This window comes from Trematomus bernacchii, unplaced genomic scaffold (assembly GCF_902827165.1).
Source record: "Trematomus bernacchii unplaced genomic scaffold, fTreBer1.1, whole genome shotgun sequence".
Taxonomy (NCBI): Eukaryota; Metazoa; Chordata; class Actinopteri; order Perciformes; family Nototheniidae; genus Trematomus; species Trematomus bernacchii.
In genome coordinates, this window is record NW_022987732.1 from 1,063,097 (window position 1) to 1,084,071 (window position 20,975).

The 20,975-nt window shown below is 42.5% G+C and overlaps 1 protein-coding gene across 1 annotated transcript in view; it reads left to right on the top strand.

Moving 5' to 3' along the window:
* The window catches only part of dpy19l1l (dpy-19-like 1, like (H. sapiens)), a 37,013-nt gene that overhangs the window by 9,718 nt on the left and 6,320 nt on the right, over positions 1 to 20,975 (top strand). The window contains exons 9-20 of the mRNA XM_034145708.1: positions 1,491 to 1,590; positions 1,883 to 1,960; positions 5,191 to 5,277; positions 5,504 to 5,563; positions 5,899 to 5,979; positions 6,632 to 6,733; positions 10,325 to 10,396; positions 11,594 to 11,670; positions 12,196 to 12,220; positions 16,687 to 16,806; positions 18,826 to 19,000; positions 19,680 to 19,779. Of these exons, the coding sequence (XP_034001599.1) occupies positions 1,491 to 1,590; positions 1,883 to 1,960; positions 5,191 to 5,277; positions 5,504 to 5,563; positions 5,899 to 5,979; positions 6,632 to 6,733; positions 10,325 to 10,396; positions 11,594 to 11,670; positions 12,196 to 12,220; positions 16,687 to 16,806; positions 18,826 to 19,000; positions 19,680 to 19,779 (1,077 nt within the window). The remainder of the gene's footprint in view (positions 1 to 1,490; positions 1,591 to 1,882; positions 1,961 to 5,190; positions 5,278 to 5,503; positions 5,564 to 5,898; positions 5,980 to 6,631; positions 6,734 to 10,324; positions 10,397 to 11,593; positions 11,671 to 12,195; positions 12,221 to 16,686; positions 16,807 to 18,825; positions 19,001 to 19,679; positions 19,780 to 20,975) is intronic.

Below are 20,975 nucleotides of genomic sequence, written 5' to 3' on the forward strand. Positions count from 1 at the left end.
TTTCTCCAATAAATTGATGTTTTCAAAGTAAATGGATAATCGTTTTTAATAATCGTGATATCAATTATTAACCCAAATAATCGAGATTATGATTTTTGCCATAATCGAGCAGCCCTATGTGTAACCAAGTGGCTCTCAATTTGTACACGTAAGGTACACATTGCCAGTAGTGTCATTACACATGTGATCAGCACATGAAACATGCAACCTTTGATAGAACACGGTTGTATATAGTATAGAGGAATATTATGGTATTCACTCCCTGCATGTAATAAACCATTTCTATTGCAATTTAAACTACTTGACTCGACTCACTTTGCCAACAGGTGCTCTTGTCTATTTATTTTTTTCACTGTGAATATTACCCATTCAATGTAGGCAATATTCTCAGCTGATTGCCGTCGCGCCGCCTCATTAAACTACAGTTTAGCATCCGGACACATTCTTTTAAATCAGTGGTCTGCAGTTTTGTACCTTCTTGTATCAACTCAGCTTTCTTAGAACCTCAACCAAAATGGTACCAGGAAAAAGAACCAAGTACTATTCACAAATGTTTCTGAATACCACAAGAAGAGGGAGTCAAGTAGAGCCAAGCTGTGCCATGTGTACAGCTTGTGTGAAGTCTTTGTCTGGAGAACATCGGGTCCTGTCAGGTCACTCCTGTAGCCCGGGGCCCTTGGAGCACTGTGATGACATCACCACCTGTCTCCACACATCCCGATCTTCTGCCAGTCTCATGCACTCCACCACTGCTTTCCCCGTCCACCTCTTAATGTCCTCCAGTCATTCTCCCCCCTTCTTCAGTCAACTGCGCGGTGCGTGATGGTATTTGCTAGCGACTCGCTGGTTCTTGTTATATATCCAAATCAGCGGTTCAAGAAACCCTAGAAGTGCCTGTATCTCCTGCTTCAGTGAGTTGTTTGTACGATGCATTTTCCATGTCATTTTCTTATGAGAGAACATCGATAACCTGGAAAAGCATTTGGTTTTGTTTTCATTTCAACACTCTGTTAACTATGTGAAACAACAGTAGAAACACCTGATCAAACTGCTGTTCCCTAGCCACACCAAAGATAGACAGGCTACAATTTGTGTTGTAATTAGTGGGGTGAAGCAAGGCTTGTTCTGTTTTCTGCTCATCGGTGAAGCACTGAAGCAGCAGCGTTGTGAGCTAATGTACTTGTCACACAGACTAGTTATCTTCTCATTGCACATCAACTGGCAGACGCCACCTTGTGTTATGTCAGTGCAGCGAGTAAACTGTGACTTCTTCTAAAAGGAGAATGAACACCGTGTCATATTTCTGAGGCCGACTCGGAACATAACCACAGCTTTGTAGTGCACTCAGAGTGAAATTGAATGTGTGTGCTTGTGTATATGTGTGTTTTCTAAGCCGTCTTAATGCATCTTCATTTATCTCCTCGACACCCACACTCTCTCACCACCACTATATATATATATATATATATGTTTTCTTCCTCTCTCCTCAGGACACGGAGCCCGAGCAGGACAGCCCTGGTCGCCCTGGGCATATCCAATCTGTGCTTTATGCTGCCTTGGCAGTTTGCCCAGTTTGTGCTGCTCACTCAGGTAAACACAGCGAGAGAGACATTGAGAGGGAATGTGGGAAGAAAGAAGAAGGGGCAGAGAGATTAGGGAGAAAATAGAGACTTGGAGAGAACAGAGGACTCTGGCGAGGACGATGCAGAGATTGTAGGAGCTGGCCAGGATTGGAAAGAAACAAAGAGGCAAAAAAGAGAGAAAAGGGATGGAGATGAAAACAGAAATTACAATTACATTTAGAAAACGTTGGTATTGTTTTCAGTTTGGACCCTATTCTCCCTTGTCTTTGTGTCTAAATGATTATTTTATATGTTTTTAGGTGGCTTCTCTGTTTGCTTCTTACATCCTTGGTTACCTCTGCGCTGCCAAGATGCAATCCATCCTCGTCACTCATATGGTACAGTACGCTACACAATCTGAAATGAATCCATCCGTCAATGTGAAGAGTGTTTCTTTTTCCTAACTATTTTGTCAGTGAAGCATCATGCAATGGCAGCTCTGTATTCGGTTTGATTTAACAGTGAAAAGATTGCAACGCACCTGAGCTTCTGAGACAAAATTATTTAAAGGGGGCCTATGATGTTCATTTTCAGGTTCATATCAGTATGTAGTGTCTCTACTTTAAAGAGTCCTCTCCTGCTGATGTTCAGGTGTATATCAGTATGTAGTGTCTCTACTTTAAAGAGTCCTCTCCTGCTGATGTTCAGGTGTATATCAGTATGTAGTGTCTCTACTTTAAAGAGTCCTCTCCTGCTGATGTTCAGGTGTATATCAGTATGTAGTGTCTCTACTTTAAAGAGTCCCCTCCTGCTGATGTTCAGGTTGTATATCAGTATGTAGTGTCTCTACTTTAAAGAGTCCCCTCCTGCTGATGTTCAGGTGTATATCAGTATGTAGTGTCTCTACTTTAAAGAGTCCTCTCCTGCTGATGTTCAGGTGTATATCAGTATGTAGTGTCTCTACTTTAAAGAGTCCTCTCCTGCTGATGTTCAGGTGTATATCAGTATGTAGTGTCTCTACTTTAAAGAGTCCTCTCCTGCTGATGTTCAGGTGTATATCAGTATGTAGTGTCTCTACTTTAAAGAGTCCCCTCCTGCTGATGTGCAGGTGTATATCAGTATGTAGTGTCTCTACTTTAAAGAGTCCTCTCCTGCTGATGTTCAGGTGTATATCAGTATGTAGTGTCTCTACTTTAAAGAGTCCTCTCCTGCTGATGTTCAGGTGTATATCAGTATGTAGTGTCTCTACTTTAAAGAGTCCCCTCCTGCTGATGTGCAGGTGTATATCAGTATGTAGTGTCTCTACTTTAAAGAGTCCTCTCCTGCTGATGTTCAGGTGTATATCAGTATGTAGTGTCTCTACTTTAAAGAGTCCTCTCCTGCTGATGTTCAGGTGTATATCAGTATGTAGTGTCTCTACTTTAAAGAGTCCTCTCCTGCTGATGTTCAGGTTGTACATCAGTATGTAGTGTCTCTACTTTAAAGAGTCCTCTCCTGCTGATGTTCAGGTGTATATCAGTATGTAGTGTCTCTACTTTAAAGAGTCCTCTCCTGCTGATGTTCAGGTGTATATCAGTATGTAGTGTCTCTACTGGGACATGTCTCCATGCTTTAATGTTCAAAAAGCTCTTTATTTTTCTCATACTGCCTGTGCTGCAGCACCTCTTTTCACCCTCTGTCTGAAACCAGAGCCCAGTCTGCTCTGATTGGTTAGCTGGCAGGCTCTGTTGTGTCGGTCAACCGCTTATGTCCCCTTAGCCTATCACGTACAATGTGTTGGAGTGCTAGCAAATAAAAGGGCGAGTGGTACATATTGATGTCACTATGTTCGGGAAGTAAACAAAGGAGATCAATGGAGGCGTTTCAGGCAGAGGGGGGGGGGAGAGAAGCTTCTTCTGGAACACAGGGATTTTACCCTTTGCAGACCATTTACATGCACAAAAACCTATATAATACTACAGGAAAGGACAGCCCCACAAAGCATATTACGGCCTATTTAAAATGCAGAATGTAAAGGACAAAAAACTCATTTTAGGAATTAAAAATAAACTAAGTTAAGGTTTCAGGAGTTTCTCTGTTGCTCAGTTGTTCTTTGAATCACACATGTGCATCAGCTTTCTCTGTCTGAGGATTATGTGTTGTGCCCAGAATAAGTAAAAGTATTTCCAGCTGCTGTCCCCTGAGCGGTAATGTGCTCCGTCTCGGTTCTCCTTATCTGACTCAGCTCCTCGGCCGGAAGAATTTCATGAGCCGCGAGGACAACACCAGCCGAGACGGGGGTGACTTTCTTTAGCATCCACAATGCCAGGGCTGCCTTTTAGCATTAAAGAGGGTGGATATGTGGGCAACTTGTTAGCCCTGACAAGGACAAAAGTATATATGTGTTGATGTGTAAAGATGTTTGTGTTCTGGAGTGTGTGTGTGTATGTGTGTGTTTGTGTGTGTGTTATTCTGGCCATACGTCCCTCTCCTCCACATTCCTCCCCCCCTAATCCCCTCAGCATGCCAGGCCCCGTGTGCTCCAAAGATAAGGAGAAGGCTCTTTGTGGTTAGATGCTGGAGATTTGTGTCAGAGGAAAGCATATGCCTCTGCATAATTTAGAGAGCTTGGCAACGATGAATTTGCCTGTGAGTGTGTGTTTGTCTGTGTGTGTGTGTGTGTGTGTGTGTGTGTGTGTGTGTGTGTGTGTGTGTGTGAGAGAAAAAACCCAGCATTTGTGTCCTACGACCTACAGCGCTGTTTAAAGCCTGAGCAGTGACACTTGTTCCAGGGAAGACAAACGTGCAGGACTGCTACCTATACAAAAAAAAAACTGTATCATCAACTGTCCTGTCAGTACTTAAGGTAATAATAAGACGTTTATTTTTGCAAGTGCTTTTACAGGTGCTCAAATAAAAATCGGGCTAATAAAACAACATTTAACACAAGGACACAACGTTAATCACACATTAAAAGCAAGTCTTAACAGGGGATTTTTTGGTCAGTGTTTTGAAGGTGGAGAGGTCAGTGCAGTCTCTGTGTTGTGGGACTGAGTTCCAGAGAGAGGGGGCAGCGATGGAGAAGGCTCTGTCCCCCCAGAAAGCCTGGTTGTTGAGTGCTTTGGGTGTTGGGATTTTTAAAATGTATTCGTTGAAGGACGGGGGGGAAGTGGTCTCGGTGATATGGTCTTCTGGACATAAAAGTGACTTGTCAACCATCTGGATACAGTGCAGTGAAGTGCATAAAGGAACTGAATTGCATTTCCCAATAAACCTGTTATTTCAGTTTTTATAGCTTCTCTACAATCTTTCCACACTCCGGTCTATAAGTGCCTCTTATTGTGAATGACTGCCCTTCTGTCTACATAATGCAATGAATGGTGCATTATCTCACTCTTCACTGTGGGATTAAGCATCAAGTGTTTATTAAGTAGGATTATATTTTTGCTTGTAGCTGTGTATGCACAGTATACAATCTATTCCAGAACTCCTTGCTGCCAAAGAGAGGCAAATATATGTTATTAATAATTTGGTATGCAGCTCTACGTCTCACTCATCGCCCAGCCTACATGTTTCACATTATTTCTAATCATTTTCATTACATCTAAATGTATTAAAACCTCCTCTCCTTCCTGTTCCCGTGCTGCAGATCACCCTCGCTGTCTGCTTTGTCCTAATGTTCGGAAACTCCATGCTGCTCACGTCCTTCTACGCCTCCTCGCTCGTCTCCATCTGGGTGAGTAGAAACTCTAGAGAACAATATATCCTGCATCATCGAATGTTTAATGCAGTGGGTCACTCAAGATTAGTTCAATTTGATCAATGCATCCAGCTGGTTATACTGTACATTAGGTTGAGTAAACAGCATTGCAGAGGAACATTAAAATGCAAAACCACTAATAATAATAATGTGTGTTGGTGACTTGGACTTCTTTTATTATGTTTTGGTCATTTCTTTCCAGGCAATCATCGCATTGAGGGATCGATTTGCTCAACTCTTCAAACCTGGCATCGTCATGTGGGTATGTTGAAATTATTTTCCGTCTTATGTTTGGAGGGATACACTTCATTCTGCCTCTTTGTTATGGAAGAAATACCCAGATGGAGCTATAAAGCAGTCTCTTTCATTTTTAAATAAAGATGCTATTGATTATGCAGCCTTGATTTGGATCAGTTAGTTTGTTTCTCATTTAAATGAACAATAAAGCTAAAAAATGTTAAATGTTTGAACAGTCCACAGCCCTCTTTAGTCGTTCCCAACTCTACAGCACTTCACGGCTTTAATTAAAGGTTGCTGTCCTGAGTTGTGCGTGTGTACACGTCAGGCTGTCAGTGTGTATCTCTTCTCCCTCCTCAGGTCATGCAGGGCTTGGCTTGGGTCGGCTCCACAGTTCTGCTCAAATTCCTGCTGTCCACGGTCCTCTGCGCCTCAGATGATGTAAGCTGCAGCAACTTTACCTTAAAAAAAGTCATGTGGCAAGAACTAATGCTAATATTTGAATATGGTTAACAGTAGAATATATATCTGATCATTTTATAACTTAATTCAAACAATAGTAATGACTTTGAATGGTTTTATTGCTTAGAAAATCTCTGATATTCACAGAGATGAAAGATTTATCCATTTTTCTAGTATCTTACAAAAATATTTCACTCTTATACATTTTTGTTATTATTCTCAGAGAATGTTCAAGTTTTTTTTTTCTCAGACATCTACCTTTTTTAATCCGTCAAATTCACAGATTTTACTCCAAATATATCCCTCTCCTCTTTCTCTGTTTTGCCTCAAATTGCTCTTCAGTTCACGTACCGTTAAATGCTTAATAAAGGCAAATCTGAAACAGGTACCGTCAAAAAATTAGGATCATATAGGGTAGTCAACCCACAATAGAAAACCCAGATGCAGAGGTTTTGATATCAGCTTAATATCAAATATCTTATAGTTTCATGCTGACATCAGAAATGTTGGAATTAAATCAACAACAATTTCAAATGCATTCACAAATTTAAAATCATGAAAGAAAGTTTTTTGTTAATGAAAAAATACAAAAACATGTCTGTAATATGTCTCTTTTTTGTGTCTCTTCCAGGCGCACATCAGTGGACTAATAAAGTCTAAGTTCACGAGCTACAAAGACTTCCACACTCTGATGTACACGTGTGCTGCAGAGTTTGACTTCCTGGAGTTAGAGGTAAAGTTTGTTTTTTGTTTTAATCTCAACAAGATTAACAAATAATCCTCCTTTTGACTTTGTTTGCTAAAGTGTTCTCTGAGATAAATCTGAGGTGGATTGGTGTGAAAAACATTTATTTTTATCAGAATAAACCTGCTGTTTTATATCAAAGAGTCTGATATGTTCCAGCAGGCATCAGAGCACAGGGAACGTAAATTACGACTGTAACTACGGTTCTATGAATCCCTACTGACCGCCAGAGGCGGTGCTTTAAGCACTGGATATGTCCATTGCGCGCATGCGCAGGTCGAGTACCAATACCAACAAAGTCACCTGTGACCCCACGTGACAACGGGCTATATCTGCCGGTGTCGTCAGAGGATCTGTTCACAGAATCTTCTTGCGAGTGTTAAGGAATAATTATTCTAGATATCTAACCTTTACTCTGTGACGTTTTATGATCTACTCTGACGTCTGTTATCTCCTTTAAGGAAAGGCCTTGGTGCCACATGTGTTGTTGTTACCAGTTTGTGACCGGTCAACTTGTCGGGCACAAATGGTAATTGTTGTGAGAACGCTGAGGCACTTCTTTATCGATGTTTGTAGACTCTAAGATGTGAAATCTTCGAGGCCATGAGTGTCGGACGCAGGTGGTTCAGTGTTCCCAGCTGTTTAGTCTACTCCTTCAGAGATGTTGATTACTCTCTGTGAACCAGTTAAAAGGTCTAGCATAGAGAGAGGCTCTTCAGAATTGACGTGGCAACTCTACCGTGTAGTCAGAACCTCTGACTCTTTGACTTGTGATGTGAATAAACCCATCAGTGTTTGACATCAAAGCTCCAACTCTCACCGTGTCTCCTTCCTGAGTCGGTGACTCCCAATGCATTGCTACACAGAAGTTTCCCCCACAGCGAGAACACAAGGATTCTGAGTGACAGGATACTCTGGCGGTCATCCGGGATTCATAGAACCGTAGTTATAGTCGTAACTTACGTTCTATTTCATCCCTACTGACTGCCAGAGGCGGTGCTCTAAGCACTGGATGACTTATACCAACAATGTCATGAAGAATCCAAGCACTTACTCACTAACTGGAAGCAGCGGAGCTCGGCAATAGGACCACGCCCAAAGGATAAGGAGTGGTGACATTAACTCGATAAAACCCGGAGAATGTGCCACAAGGCGCCCACGACGCCGCGGCGCAGATGGTATCCAGGGGGACCCCTCTCAGGGCAGCCCAAGATGTTGAGATGCTCCTTGTAGAGTGGCATCTCACCCCTGATGGCAGGGGGCGGCCACTGGCCCCATAGGCATGTGAGATGATATCGACAACCCAGTGGGACAGTCGCTGTTTAGAGAGAGCACAATCTTAGACAAAAGGCTCTGTGACACCCGGAGTAGCTGTGCGGACCTGGTGCCCCCCTGATGGTTGATCTGGGCAACAGTGGACATGTTGTCAGAACGAACAAGCACATGCTTGCCCCCCAGTTGGGGTAAAAAGTGCGTGAGTGCAAGCTGCACAGCCCGAAGCTCTAGCACGTTGACGTGGCGTGCACCTTCCTGGGCAGACCACTGAGCCTGAACAGTCCTGCCCTGCCACACTGCACCCCACCCTGAGAGACATGCATCCGTAGTGACAGTCTCCCGGCGGGATGGGATGGCGCCCATGGGCACGCCCATCAAAAGTTAGGCCCTGTCCCTCCGGCGGGACAGAGAGTGGAGACACCGCTGAGACACCCTGACTCTTCTGTGCCTGTGCCATTTGGCGTCCAAGTGGAGGCTGTTCAGCCATATTTGTATGGGGCCAGTGTTCATTTTGGCAGATTTTTTTAATTTAGTCTTAGTCTTTAGACGAAAATGGTTATTAGTTTTAGTCACATTTTAGTCCTTTTTATCCTTCATAGTTTTAGTCTAGTTTTAGTCGACGAAAACTCAAAACGTTTTAGTCCAGTTTTAGTGGAGATCCGGGCATCGAAGCCAGAGTGGGAGAGGGCCCTGGTGTCTCTCCAGCATGCAAGGAACTCCCTCAGATACTCCTCTGAAGGAGGAACAGTGAGAGTGACAGGGGCAGGGTTACGCCTGAAGAAGGCGCTAGCCTGAGCCGAGTCGGCCTGCGGAACCTGAAGCTGCAAGCGTGCCAGGGCCGCACAAATAATGGCCACCATGGACGCGTCTTCCATGCCCTGCAGAGAGCTCTGAGCAGAGGAGTGGGAAGCCTCCTCGAAAGTGAGCGAGGCCTCGTCCTCCACTTCTTCATTGAAGAGGCTAGCCGAAGCCGCTAGCGACATGGCATCCTCAAGCCCAAGGCAAGAGGGGCAGCGGTCATGGCCGTCTTCGGGCTCAAGAGAAGCCATACAGGCGCTACATGAATGGGCCATTATGTAGGTAGCCAGATGCAATGTAACCGGGAGCAGGAGCAAGAGCACAGCCTTCACCAGTTACCTGCTGAATGGAAAGAGTAGTCTGAAGTACTGCTACTAATCACAGAACACCAAGAGGGATGCAAACATAAATGTCCTACACCCACGTTACCAGCAGTGGGAGCGGGAGCGAGGGCACTGCCTTCACCAGCTGAGTTAAATAATGAAGTTTAACAGAACACGCAAGATGTTAGCCAGCGGCTGCTGCTAACAATCAAAGCAATACGTTACCGGGAGTGGGAGCGAGCGTGCTGCCTTCACCAGCAAGTCCAAGTCAAATAACACAAATGCTAAGACCAGATAATTGGCTTCAAAAGAAAAAAACAGCACGGATAAAATCCCAGTGCTTATAACAAGTGTCAGCCAAAGCGGCTGCACACTAGCAATACAATAAATAACAACAACATAGTTAGGCTGAGCCACGCTACTGCCAACTAAATTAAACGAGAAAACGCAGCTAAAGCTGGAAACTCAAAATGCTAATGATAGCTCGGGCACAACGCTGCCACAATCAGATGCAAAAAAGTACAAAAGAGCACAATAAGGGCAACTTATGGGAGCGGGAACGCTGCCGTCACCAGAAAGTCTAAGCCAAATAACGAACAAGACAGCAAACAGGACAACTTATGCTGGGAGCGGGAGCGGGGACACTGCCATCACCAACAAAGTCGGCAGAAACCTGTCCGTCAAAGTTTTGCGCAGCCGGCCACAGCCTCTGGAGGACGAGCAAGCAACTCGCGGCTCGGACTGGATCAGTCGCGAAGCTGCACGCAGCCAGCTGTATGCAGAGAATTCCTAGCTCAAGCCGAACGCTGTAGGCTACAACATGTAGCCACGGTACTCGCGCAGCGAGAAGATGAAAAGGAACAGATCCTCTGACGACACAGGCAGATATAGCCCGGTGTCACGTGGGGTCACAGGTGACTTTGTTGGTATTGGTACTCGACCTGCGCATGCGCGCGATGGACATATCCAGTGCCTAAAGCACCGCCTCTGGCGGTCAGTAGGGATGAAATAGAACCAGATCTGTGCTTTGAGTTTAAAAGGAAATAGAAAGCTGGCAGCTCATTTTGATTTAAACTCTTTTACAAACTGGACCCTGCTCATGTTGTGGTTGCATGTTGTGACTGTGCAGTGTACAGTCAAGATTTTGAGATGTCTTAACTTACGGTGTCTCTCCGTCCCTCAGACCCCTTTAAAATACCTTAAAACGTTGCTGCTGCCCATCAACATGCTGGTGGTCGCTGTCATCGCCTGGAGGGTAAGTGTTCCTGTAGCTTCTGGACTGAAATCAGATAAACAAGCAGCAAAACTAATATGACCCACAAAAGTAACATCTTAAAGTGGCAATCATTTAGTCCTTGTTAAAGGGGCCCTATTGTGCTAATTCTCAGGTGTATATCAGTATGTAGTGTCTCTCCTGTGACATGTCTCCATGCTTTAATGTTCAAAAAGCTCTTTATCTTTCTCATACTGCCTGTGCTGCAGCACCTCTTTTCACCCTCTGTCTGAAACCAGAGTCCAGTCTGCTCTGATTAGAGTTTTATTTGTGCACTTTTCATTCCCAGGGTGCAGATTAAGGCCTTTTTTGCACACATACAGTATACAGTATGTATATTGTATATGAGATTTCACGGTACGCAAGGAGGTAAAAAAAAGTCTGACAGTAAAAGAAAATTCATAATAATCTAACATTTTATAACAGATAAAAACTATAAAATACATTTAAAAAAACAATATTTAAAGAATAGCTACAATCAAATATGTAAAAACTTTGAAATAAATACAACTATAAAAAAATAACAATAAGAAAACATTAATAACTACAATACAATCTAATAAACTATGAAATTAAAAAATAAAACAATATACATTTTTTTTGAATGAAATTCAAGCGGGATGTTGCTTATTAAAAGCTAATTTAAAATGTTGTTATAATTACACCCATGTTTTATTTTGGTCACAATCTGAGGGAAATGCAGTTTGTATTAGAGAAATGTTACAGATGTGTCCCCTTTTCAGAACAACTCAGCAGGCAGTCCCACTTCAGGTGAGACGCCGGGAGTCGCTCTGCTCGGTTCACTGCTAACATTTATTCTTCCCCTGAGGAGGCTTTTTAATTTCAGTAGATTGCAGTGGTGTCATTTGCCCTGCATGGGAGTCATAGCTCAGATTTACATGTGTATATATTTAAGCTTCCAGAAAGGAGGAGATTTATGTCTGATTCCTATAACAGGATTTTTATTTTGTTGAGGGAAACTCCAAAGGGATATTTAAAGAACTGCTCTTTATGTAGTCTAATCTCATTACGCCTTGCCCCCGCTAAACCAAGAATACATAAGTCGATTTGACAAAGCATGGGATCCAGTACATGAGCAAGCTGTGAGGAAGATCTCGGCTCCTACTGTGCACTTTTCTTTGGAAACATGACATTATTCTAACCATTAGTCCTTTGCAGACTTTCCAGGATATTGTCCGGTTCCTGAGGGACGGAGGGAAGTCTGTGAAGCCGGAGGAGGCTGATGAGGCTTCAGGGTGAGCGTCTGGAGGCCTGGTTGCTCATTCAACTTTCATTTACTAGCAGGGAAATCCAAATAAGTGTGTAACAATAAGTCATCAAAGCTTACAACGAGCAATATCTTAACATATCCTTTTTTACGAATTAGGGATTTGCAATTCTTAAGACAACCGTGTATAAGGACCATTGTAGGTTTATAAAAAATTGCACTGCCAGTAGAGGGGGTGTACAATTATGTGTGAATGTGGTGATAGTAAGATAAATAACTTGAATATTCTTTGACATTCAAACTCTTAAATCTCTGAGAAAAAGAACTGGAAAATTAGTTTTTTATTGGGTACATTTAAGAAAACTTTTTTTTCTTGTCAATTCACAACCTTTTATTTATTGAATTGATTACAGACTTTTCTTATTTAAAAAAAGATATTACCTCATGAGGCTACATTGTTTTTACATGTACCTACAATAACCTAATATGATTTCATTCATTTTATCTCGAGTCTGGATTTAAGTGTATTATCTCTTTGTGTTCTGTGTTGCAGGTCTGAAATAGCCGCAAAAGGAGAGGTGAGAAGAAACACTTTTCACAGCCTTTATGTTATTGTTAAAAATATGCACACAGCTTAACGTAATCACACCTCCATTTTCCTAAATCCGTTTTATTCGATCGGCTTCCTCCAGTGCAGTAGCGTCTGCTCAGTTACTCTGTCCCTTATGGCGCATTTCCACTGCAGGGTCTCGCACGGCTTAGTACGGTATAGTTAAGCGTTTGTAGGCCAGGCTCACTTTATGCTGCGTTTCCATTACAGTTTAGTAGCTGGGGCAGTAACTATAGTAACGCAGTGTAGGCGGAGCCGTGACGTCATCTTCAATGCGAACCACAAAACCAACATCAGCCGTTCGCTGTTAGCCCTCAGAGCTCACAGCTCCTCATATCTGTTCAGAAACTAGACGAAAGTTAAACAAGTACAAACCACAGACTGCCTGTGTCATGGAGAATACAGTCGCTGGTTTATTTATGTCTGTAGGCCGTTGTTGTGAGTGTGGACGGTCGGAGCATATACTGCGTTAGCTTAGCCGATCTCCATTCAGAAAACACGCATTTTAAAATCGTATTTTACATTTTCCCACGGTTGTTACGGTAAGATTTGACTGCATCACACATAGGGTTGGGTATCGTTTGGATTTTAACGATTCCGGTTACGCTTTTCGATTCCGGTTCTTTTCGGTTCTCGATTCTGGTTCTTTGAGAGGGTAAAAATAAGTCCCATGACAAACTGGGAGAAAAATATATTTATGAAAACATTAAGTCAAATCAGCCCTCTGTCCACCAGTATCTGTAAATAGGACAGAATAGAGCCCAATATACAAGATAGAGGCTCTAGACTCCTTTCTTCGCACCACCGCTGGAATCCCAACCACTTCGTCCTGTAACAGGCTGTGGTGGATCCTGCTCTTGCTGCCTGGATAGTCTGTATAACTTTGTCAGACAGTCCACCCCGTCTCAGCCTGTCCCTCTCAGGAGCCAAGCCTGGAGAGGTTGGCCCAGAGTGGGTAACGCCCTTATTGCACCTGCTTTCTGTGCTTTGGAGCAATTTTGACATGAAAGTAAGCGTCCTTCAGGTCGATGGTTGGTGAACCAATCGCCTGGCTTGCACCAGTTCCAGTAATTGTTTTATGGTTAACATATGGAACTTTTTGCAGGCAATGTGCTGATTCAGGATGCGAAGATCCAGAATGGTTCTGAATTCTCCTGTCTTCTTGGAAACCAGGAAGTACATGGAGTAAAGCCCCTTTTCTCTGTCCTGAGAGTGCACAACAGACACAGCCTGTTTTTGCAACAGGGCCTGAATCTCTGTTGAAAGGAAACCTATCTCCTCCTGGGATGATAGATTTGCCTCTCTTATGCCCCTGAATGGAGGCAGTCTCAGTGTCCTGTCCATCCACTCTGTCAGTACACAGCTGAGCTTCCATTCCCCATAAAACTGTGTTAAGGGAAATGCAAGCAGCTGTGGAGCAGCAGCTAAGAAGCTGTGGTACTCTCTGGTGGCCCACTCCGCCGCCAAACCTTCCACGAAATGTTTCTTTTTTTCTGTCAGGTGTTGTCTCGCTCGCTGAAGAGAAAAGGATGACAGTCAGGAGGTGTAGCTGCCTTATATACTGTGAGCCTGCGAGCGCATTCAGGTAGGCTCGCCCCTGATTGGCCGGCTACGTTTATATAACTTCAGTGTGTGAACGCTCGCGTATCATTGAGAGTAGTACCCATAGAGTCCACTAGAGGGCAGAGCCTGTGTGAGATAGTACCTCCCTCTGCTGCCTTTTGTCAGCTGCTCCTGTAATATCCTCAATATCCTTCAGATGTTCCTCCAGCAGCCGCAGCGTGTGGACCTTTCCAAAGTTTCCCAGATAATTGCTTAAATGTTTCCGTATGGCTCAATGAGACCCGAGGGTGTTCTTGATCCTCGCAGCGACGACCATGTTCAAAAAGATCAAAGCATCATGCAAATTTCATTATACAGTCGTTCTCGGTGCAGGTCACTTTTGAATTGGATCGGCCTCTGAAGAGATCATAGCTGCACTGACAGCTGGGCTGAGACTTATGATTTAATAAGCACAAGTTGCTGTCACGTTTTCAGAAATATCAAGTTTTTGTGATTTAGGACACAATATTATTTTGTATTAATCTGAAATCACTCCACGTGGCATACCTCCAACCTCCACCGTCTTTAAAAAGTAACAAGCCAATGTGAAGTAGAAACTAAATATTGCCTTTGGGAAAATAACATCGACAATATATTAGATTCTCCAAAATAAGCATCTACCGTAATTTTCGCACTATAAAGCGCACCTGAATATAAGCCGCAGCAGCTAAATTGAATGATGTGTACATATATAAGCCGCACTGGACTATAAGCCGCAGGTGTTTTAATGTTTAATTACCATATCTAAGGGTTCGTGCACAGAGGGGATTGTCGGGAAGAGATGGCTGTTTGAGGAAGCTCCCATTTATTAACATTTCAACAAACAAGTTGCATATTTGCATAACGTATTCAAGTGTTACCATTTAGTGCAATAGTAGCTACAGAACATGTACTGTGCTGTGTAAACTGTACTGTATCACATAGCGTTTCAGACACACAAACTTTTCAACTTTCAAACTTAGGAGAGGTTACGTCTTCTTTGTGTTATAAGATAGGACTGGCAGGGTCAGTCAAACCTGGTCGTTATCCCGCGGAGCTCCTGTCCCGGTCCCTTGCGCTCTCTCGGCCCGGTGTCTACAGGGCTAGCCCGAGGATCCCCCGCTAGCATCCCCCGCTAGCAACAGGCCTTCAAAACAATGTTAGAGGCGCTCCTGAAACAGCGTCAAAACGGGTATATTTCCCGGGCTTTAATATACGCTTTGTTTCACTCGTTTGTTGTTTTGCTCCTCCGTGTTTTCAGAGCAAGTCGTCGGAGCTGTAAAAATCCATAGATTAGCCGCACCCTTATATAAACCGCAGGGTCGAAAAATGGGAAAAAAGTCGCGGCTTATAGTCCGAAAATTACGGTACATTATAACAGAAATTGATGAATAATTCCCAACACAAGTTTTAAAATAAGTTTATTTTAAATGGCTTGTTCAATCAGATCAACACTCCTTCATTTAAAGATATTTAATTTATAAATAATACATTGTAGAGGCTTGTTTTTAAAGGTCCCATGTCATGGCCATTTCTACTGATCATAATTCCATTGTTGAGGTCTACTAGAATAGATTTATATTGTGCAATTTTCCAAACTCACATTGGTTTCTCATACAGCATCTCTGTATAGTATGTGTATTCACTCTCTGTCCTAAACGGCATGTTGGAGCTCCTGCCCCCCCTCCCTGTGAGCCCAGAGTGCTCTGATTGGTCAGCTCGCCCACTCTGTTCTGATGAGTCCACCACCGTTACAGCGGAATATCAGTGTGTATGTGTTACAATGGCGTTAGCAACCAGAAAATTACACCAGTAATGACAAACAGATGAGAATGCTGCGTGGGGTCTGGGTGCCGTGTTGGCGGGACGTTGCGCGGCTCGCTGCTGTGAGGAGCGGACAGTGTGAGCTCTATTACTGGTGTGGTTTCCTGGTTGCTGCGTGGGGTCTGCGAGACACAGCGAGACATCGCGACACTCAGCCTGAATTCAGCCTGCGAGGCTCCACTAGCACCCCCCCAGCGCGTCACAGTTTCGCCGCTGAGAGAGTGTGTGTGTGTGAGGAGCTCCACGGATTGGTCCATTTGGGTATGGTCACGTCACTGTACCCAGGAAGAAAAAGAAAAATCTCCAACGAGGCGTTTTGGGGCAGCATAGACAGGTCTTTTCTGTGTTAGAGATTTACTCGCTACAGGGTGTACTTTGAGGGTTTGTGACTCTGCAGACCGTTTACATGCATAAAAAGCTACATAACACACAAGGGGACGGGTAATAACCGGAAAAGCATGACATGGGACCTTTAAACTTTTTAATAAGTAGTTTCAATTTCAACAAAACAGAGCATTCGATGACATGAGTCCCTCAAAATAGAAAAAATATACATGTATTTAAACGTTTGTTTCTAAATATGTGTAACAGACAAAGAAACGGATATTTACAAAAGGGAGGATGTTTGCAAATTGTCCGTCACACATGAACATGACACTGGACACAGTTTTGTTACAGCACCCTCTTTTTAATCAATTAAAGGATCTGCAGTGTCTTTCTCTTTAACAACAGATCCTAACAAAACAATCAAAGGCTGATTCTTTTTTATCTTTTTGTCAATTTCTTCTCTAAAAACAATCAAATCCCTGGAGATATTAGGCAAAAGCTACATCCTCTGAAGGTCTGTGCTGTACCACTAATCACCAGCTAGTGTCAGTAAAGCACCAATAAATACATGTATGCCAGTGTTCCAGCAGAGTGTGTGACTGACAAACAGAATAGTTGATCTAAAGCCGTACCTTGTCTCCAAATGTAGCTCAGCACTAAAGTTGAGTGTATTTTTTTACTAATTTCCGTGTGTGTGTGCAGATGGTGTACCACAGCCTGCAGCTGCTGGCCTTCGCCGTCCTGGCCGTCCTCATCATGCGTCTGAAGCTCTTCCTCACGCCACACATGTGCATCATGGCCTCGCTCATCTGCTCCAAACAGGTCTGTCTCTAACCCCCAGTCAAGGGTGTTGTTTTAACAAAAACCATGTGCTCTATTTAAAAAGTGTGTTTTCATCTCAGTGTAGTCATTACCTCTTCATCTGATTAAATAACCAGTATGTACGGTGCATTTTAATAAGGGTTATCAGTTTGTTAGGCACACATTTAGTCCCTCAGTTGTGTTTTTTCTCTTGTTGTCTCCCTTTATAGAGATTATATATAGAAAATATAGGTATAACGGTTGTTTTTGTTCTGTAGCAGAGGCTAGGATGACCGTTTAATACATCATGTTGTATAACTCTGTAATGAATTGAATTACAGGTCATATTATTGATAATATCACTTATTTTTAAAAGTTATTTAAAATAAAATGTTTTTTTTTTTTAAATCTCTCACTCGAGCTCTCTTTTGAATAACTTGGGTACTTGGGCGTATATATAAAAACATGTATAAAAAAGTGTTACGGTTGCTTTCTGTTCGGCAAAGAGGATTAGATGCTTTAAAGGGGACCTATCATGCAAAATGCACTTTTTTTATACATAAATATGTGTCCCTGGTGTGACAGGGAACTCACACAGCGTCAGAAAATAAAACCCTCTCTTTTCCTCCGTACCCAAATCTCTAAAAACGGGGGTACAATAGGCACGTTCACACCAAGTACTTTGCCGTATTTAGTGCCGGCACTCAGTGCCCCGGCACTTATTACCCCAGGGCATTTAGTACAGATCGCGTTCACACCGGAGTACTTTTCCCTGAGGGAAGATTACGCAAATGAGCCGCGAACGTCACTTCGTCTTCTTCTGCTTTGGGTTTACTGGCAGGCCGCAAACAACTTCACGGCGTATACTGCCACCCGGAGTCCCCGGCCGGAAGTCCCCGGAGTTGGGGACTGGCCAGAACGCCGACACCTCCTCATCTCCACCGCTCCCATGTTTTATTTTGTGTTGCCATAAGTTAGTCTCTCTGCGTTTGTGCACTGGGCGAATGCTAATAATGCTAATGCCAGGATAATAAAATGGCGGCTCTACAAAACATTTCAGAGTTGTACGGGGCGTGGTTTGCAATTCGCCCAGCCAATCAGAACTGGGGCACTTTTTTCCCCCAGGAAAGTACCATCTCTCAGCAGGCACTAAAAATGGGGGTAAAAGTTCTCGAGATGAAGTGCTTTTTTTGGTGTGAACGCGACATAAGGGGTACTAACGTAATATGGTCGGTGTTTACATTAGCATCGCTAACACTCAGAGCTAACCTGTACTGGAGAGCATGTGTGTGAAGAAGCAGGAAATAAAAAGGAACTCACCTTGTGGTATAACCGGCGAGAGAGAAAGCCTTTGAGCTCCATACTGTTTCAGAAATACTCCTTGATCTAATAATCCTTGCGTTTCATCACCGCAGCATTTTAGACAGTATCTGCCAGGTCCCGCATGAGCCGGCATAGGCTCCGCCCCCTCTTATTTTTTTCAGTTTAAAAAGAAAATAAGCTTTATTTAATTTTTTTAGCCTTTATTTATACAGGTGAAAATCTAATTGAGACACAGGGTCTCATTCTCAAGAGAGACCTGTTTATTCCCAGAATCAGCACTTTTGTAACAGGAAGTGAAATAGAGGGATATGAGGCATGGCTAGAATGGGTGATCTGTGATCCAAAACACTTCATAGACATGTTTTTTGTATTTTTTTATATATCTGAGACCTATGCTATTGCCTAAAAATAGCATGATAGGTGACCTTTAATATATATATTTTTATAGATAAAGAAAGTCTGCAATAATATGCAATATTATCAACAGTTGTTGTTTTTTAATCTCTTGCTCTTTTGCTCTCTATTAGTTTTGCTCTACAGTTTCTTTTAGTTCTGCAGCAGAGGATAAGATGAACTTTTAATATATCTTTTTGTTTAGATAAATGTGACTGAGTTTTTATTTAAAATGTGGTCTGTTATGAATTGAATTAAGGGTCACATGATTGACACTGAACATTTATTTTAAATACTTTTCTCCATCTCTCTTTGTTGTGCCAGTTGTTTGGCTGGGTCGGGGACAGGTTTAAACACCAGGTGGCGGTGTTTGCGGTCATGGCCATCATGGCGGTGCAGGGCGTGGCCAACATGCAGGCGCAGTGGGCGATCATCGGAGAGTTCAGCAACATGCCTCAGGAGGAGCTGCTGGACTGGATCCAGGAAAACACCCCGCCTGGTGAGTGAAGGATCAATAAACCTTAGGAACGGGCACTTCTATAATTGTATCAATTTATATTTAACGCTTATTATTAACTATTTAATTATTAAGCAATGGAGTTTGTTGGCAACTTCCATGGTTGTAATACGTGTGTTTTAATGCCCATAAAATAATAAAATGAGAGTTAAAAAGCAGAACATTTGAAAAAATATATCGGGATATCAAACAAATGTGACAATGTGCTTGGGATATTTTACGTTACACATAAAGCATGTGACTTCAAACGTCCACTGAAGCTTCTGCTACGCCGATGAGATGATTAAATGGTAGAATATAAACAAATTCACCTCACTGCTCCACATAGATCTGATGTGACCTTCACGCGTTGTTTTTCACTGTTTAAACTTCCTCTGGTGCTCTTTGAATTGCTTCATCATCTCTTCTGCAATGGTTTAATGTTTTTTTTCAAAATGGAGAATTTGCGCCACCTGCTGCTTAACTCGATACACTAAAATGAAATGTATGTTATTGTCTTGTTCACTAGAGATACCATTTGAACATACACCCGTCAGCCAATTAGAAATAAGTATTTTCCATGGCTTACGTTATTAAACCGTACAAAGTAGAGAAATATAAAAAAGGAAGGTGGTGTAGAAACTCAACAACATTGTCTTGTTTTTGTGTGTGACTGATGCAGATTCTGTGTTTGCCGGAGCCATGCCCACCATGGCCAGCGTGAAGCTCTCCACAGGGCGGCCCATCGTCAACCACCCCCACTACGAAGACGCTGGTCTGAGGTCAGTGAAACTCACAGCAGCCCAACTGCTGAATCGGCCTCAGTAAATTCTAAAAGTATAATCCAATATGGCCCACAAATGAAACCTGTGCTTGTCTTATATTGTACTTCTTAAATATAAATGTAAAATATATTACACAGCAGTATTCATGTGTTAATAAGCCCATTTTTCTAATAAATTCAGTCAATTAAAGTTGGAAACATTTTCTAACATATCTTAGTTGATTAAAAAAAGGCCCAATGACTTATTTACCTTACAAGCTTGAAATACACCCTTCATATTTCCCCTTATTATAAGCAAACTGAGGGATGAGCTGCCAACAAAATAAATGAAACCCTAAGGAGAGCTGTGATGTAGGCTGTTTTTTTCTTAAAGTGGACCTATCATGCTATATTTGAATAATATAGTGTAGGACCATACCTATATAAGGCATATTTATACTTTTTTTTTTTTTAAACACGTCATTTGCAGGAAACAACGTCTAAGGAATCTTAATATTTAATAAAACTATGAATGTTTTATATCCATGTAACGGGAAGAAACTCAGCTAACTGATCTTTTTAATTTTTTTTTTCAAAAAAAACCCACAATGCTAGCACTCAGCCTCTGAATTAGCCACGAGCGAAAAAATTTAACCTAAAACGGCACTTAAACTCACAATAACTCCCTTATTACTTATCCTAGATGCACAGCCAACCACTCGTTTTTGGTGTCCTGGAGACACTGAATCTAGTGGTGCCCACCTCAACACTCATCATAACATGTGGAGCTAAGTAGCTAGAAACGCTAACATGGCTTACCTTGGTCAAAACTGGTCTTCAATGGCATTAAAACGATAAAAAAAAACGATGCTGCAGTTAATCCATAGGTTCATCCAATGTATCTGTATTTCTGATAATCCATAAGCAATAAAACTGCTTTTTTGTTTCCAAATGCCAGAGCTAGAATGTAGCTCCACTCTGCTTTACATTTACATGCGCACAGCCCCCACCTTTTCTCTTTACAATGAGTGTGTATGTGGGCCTCCCCCTTCGATTCTATTGGCTCTAACGGTCAGAAAGAGGTGTCAACCATCAAAATCGAGCAAGGGGGGCCAGAGATATGTAAAAAAAAACATTTTCACCCAAATCACCTCAGAGGTGGGGTGGTTTTGGCTAAACCTCTCTAAAAAGGTCAAATGTCACTTGTTTTACATC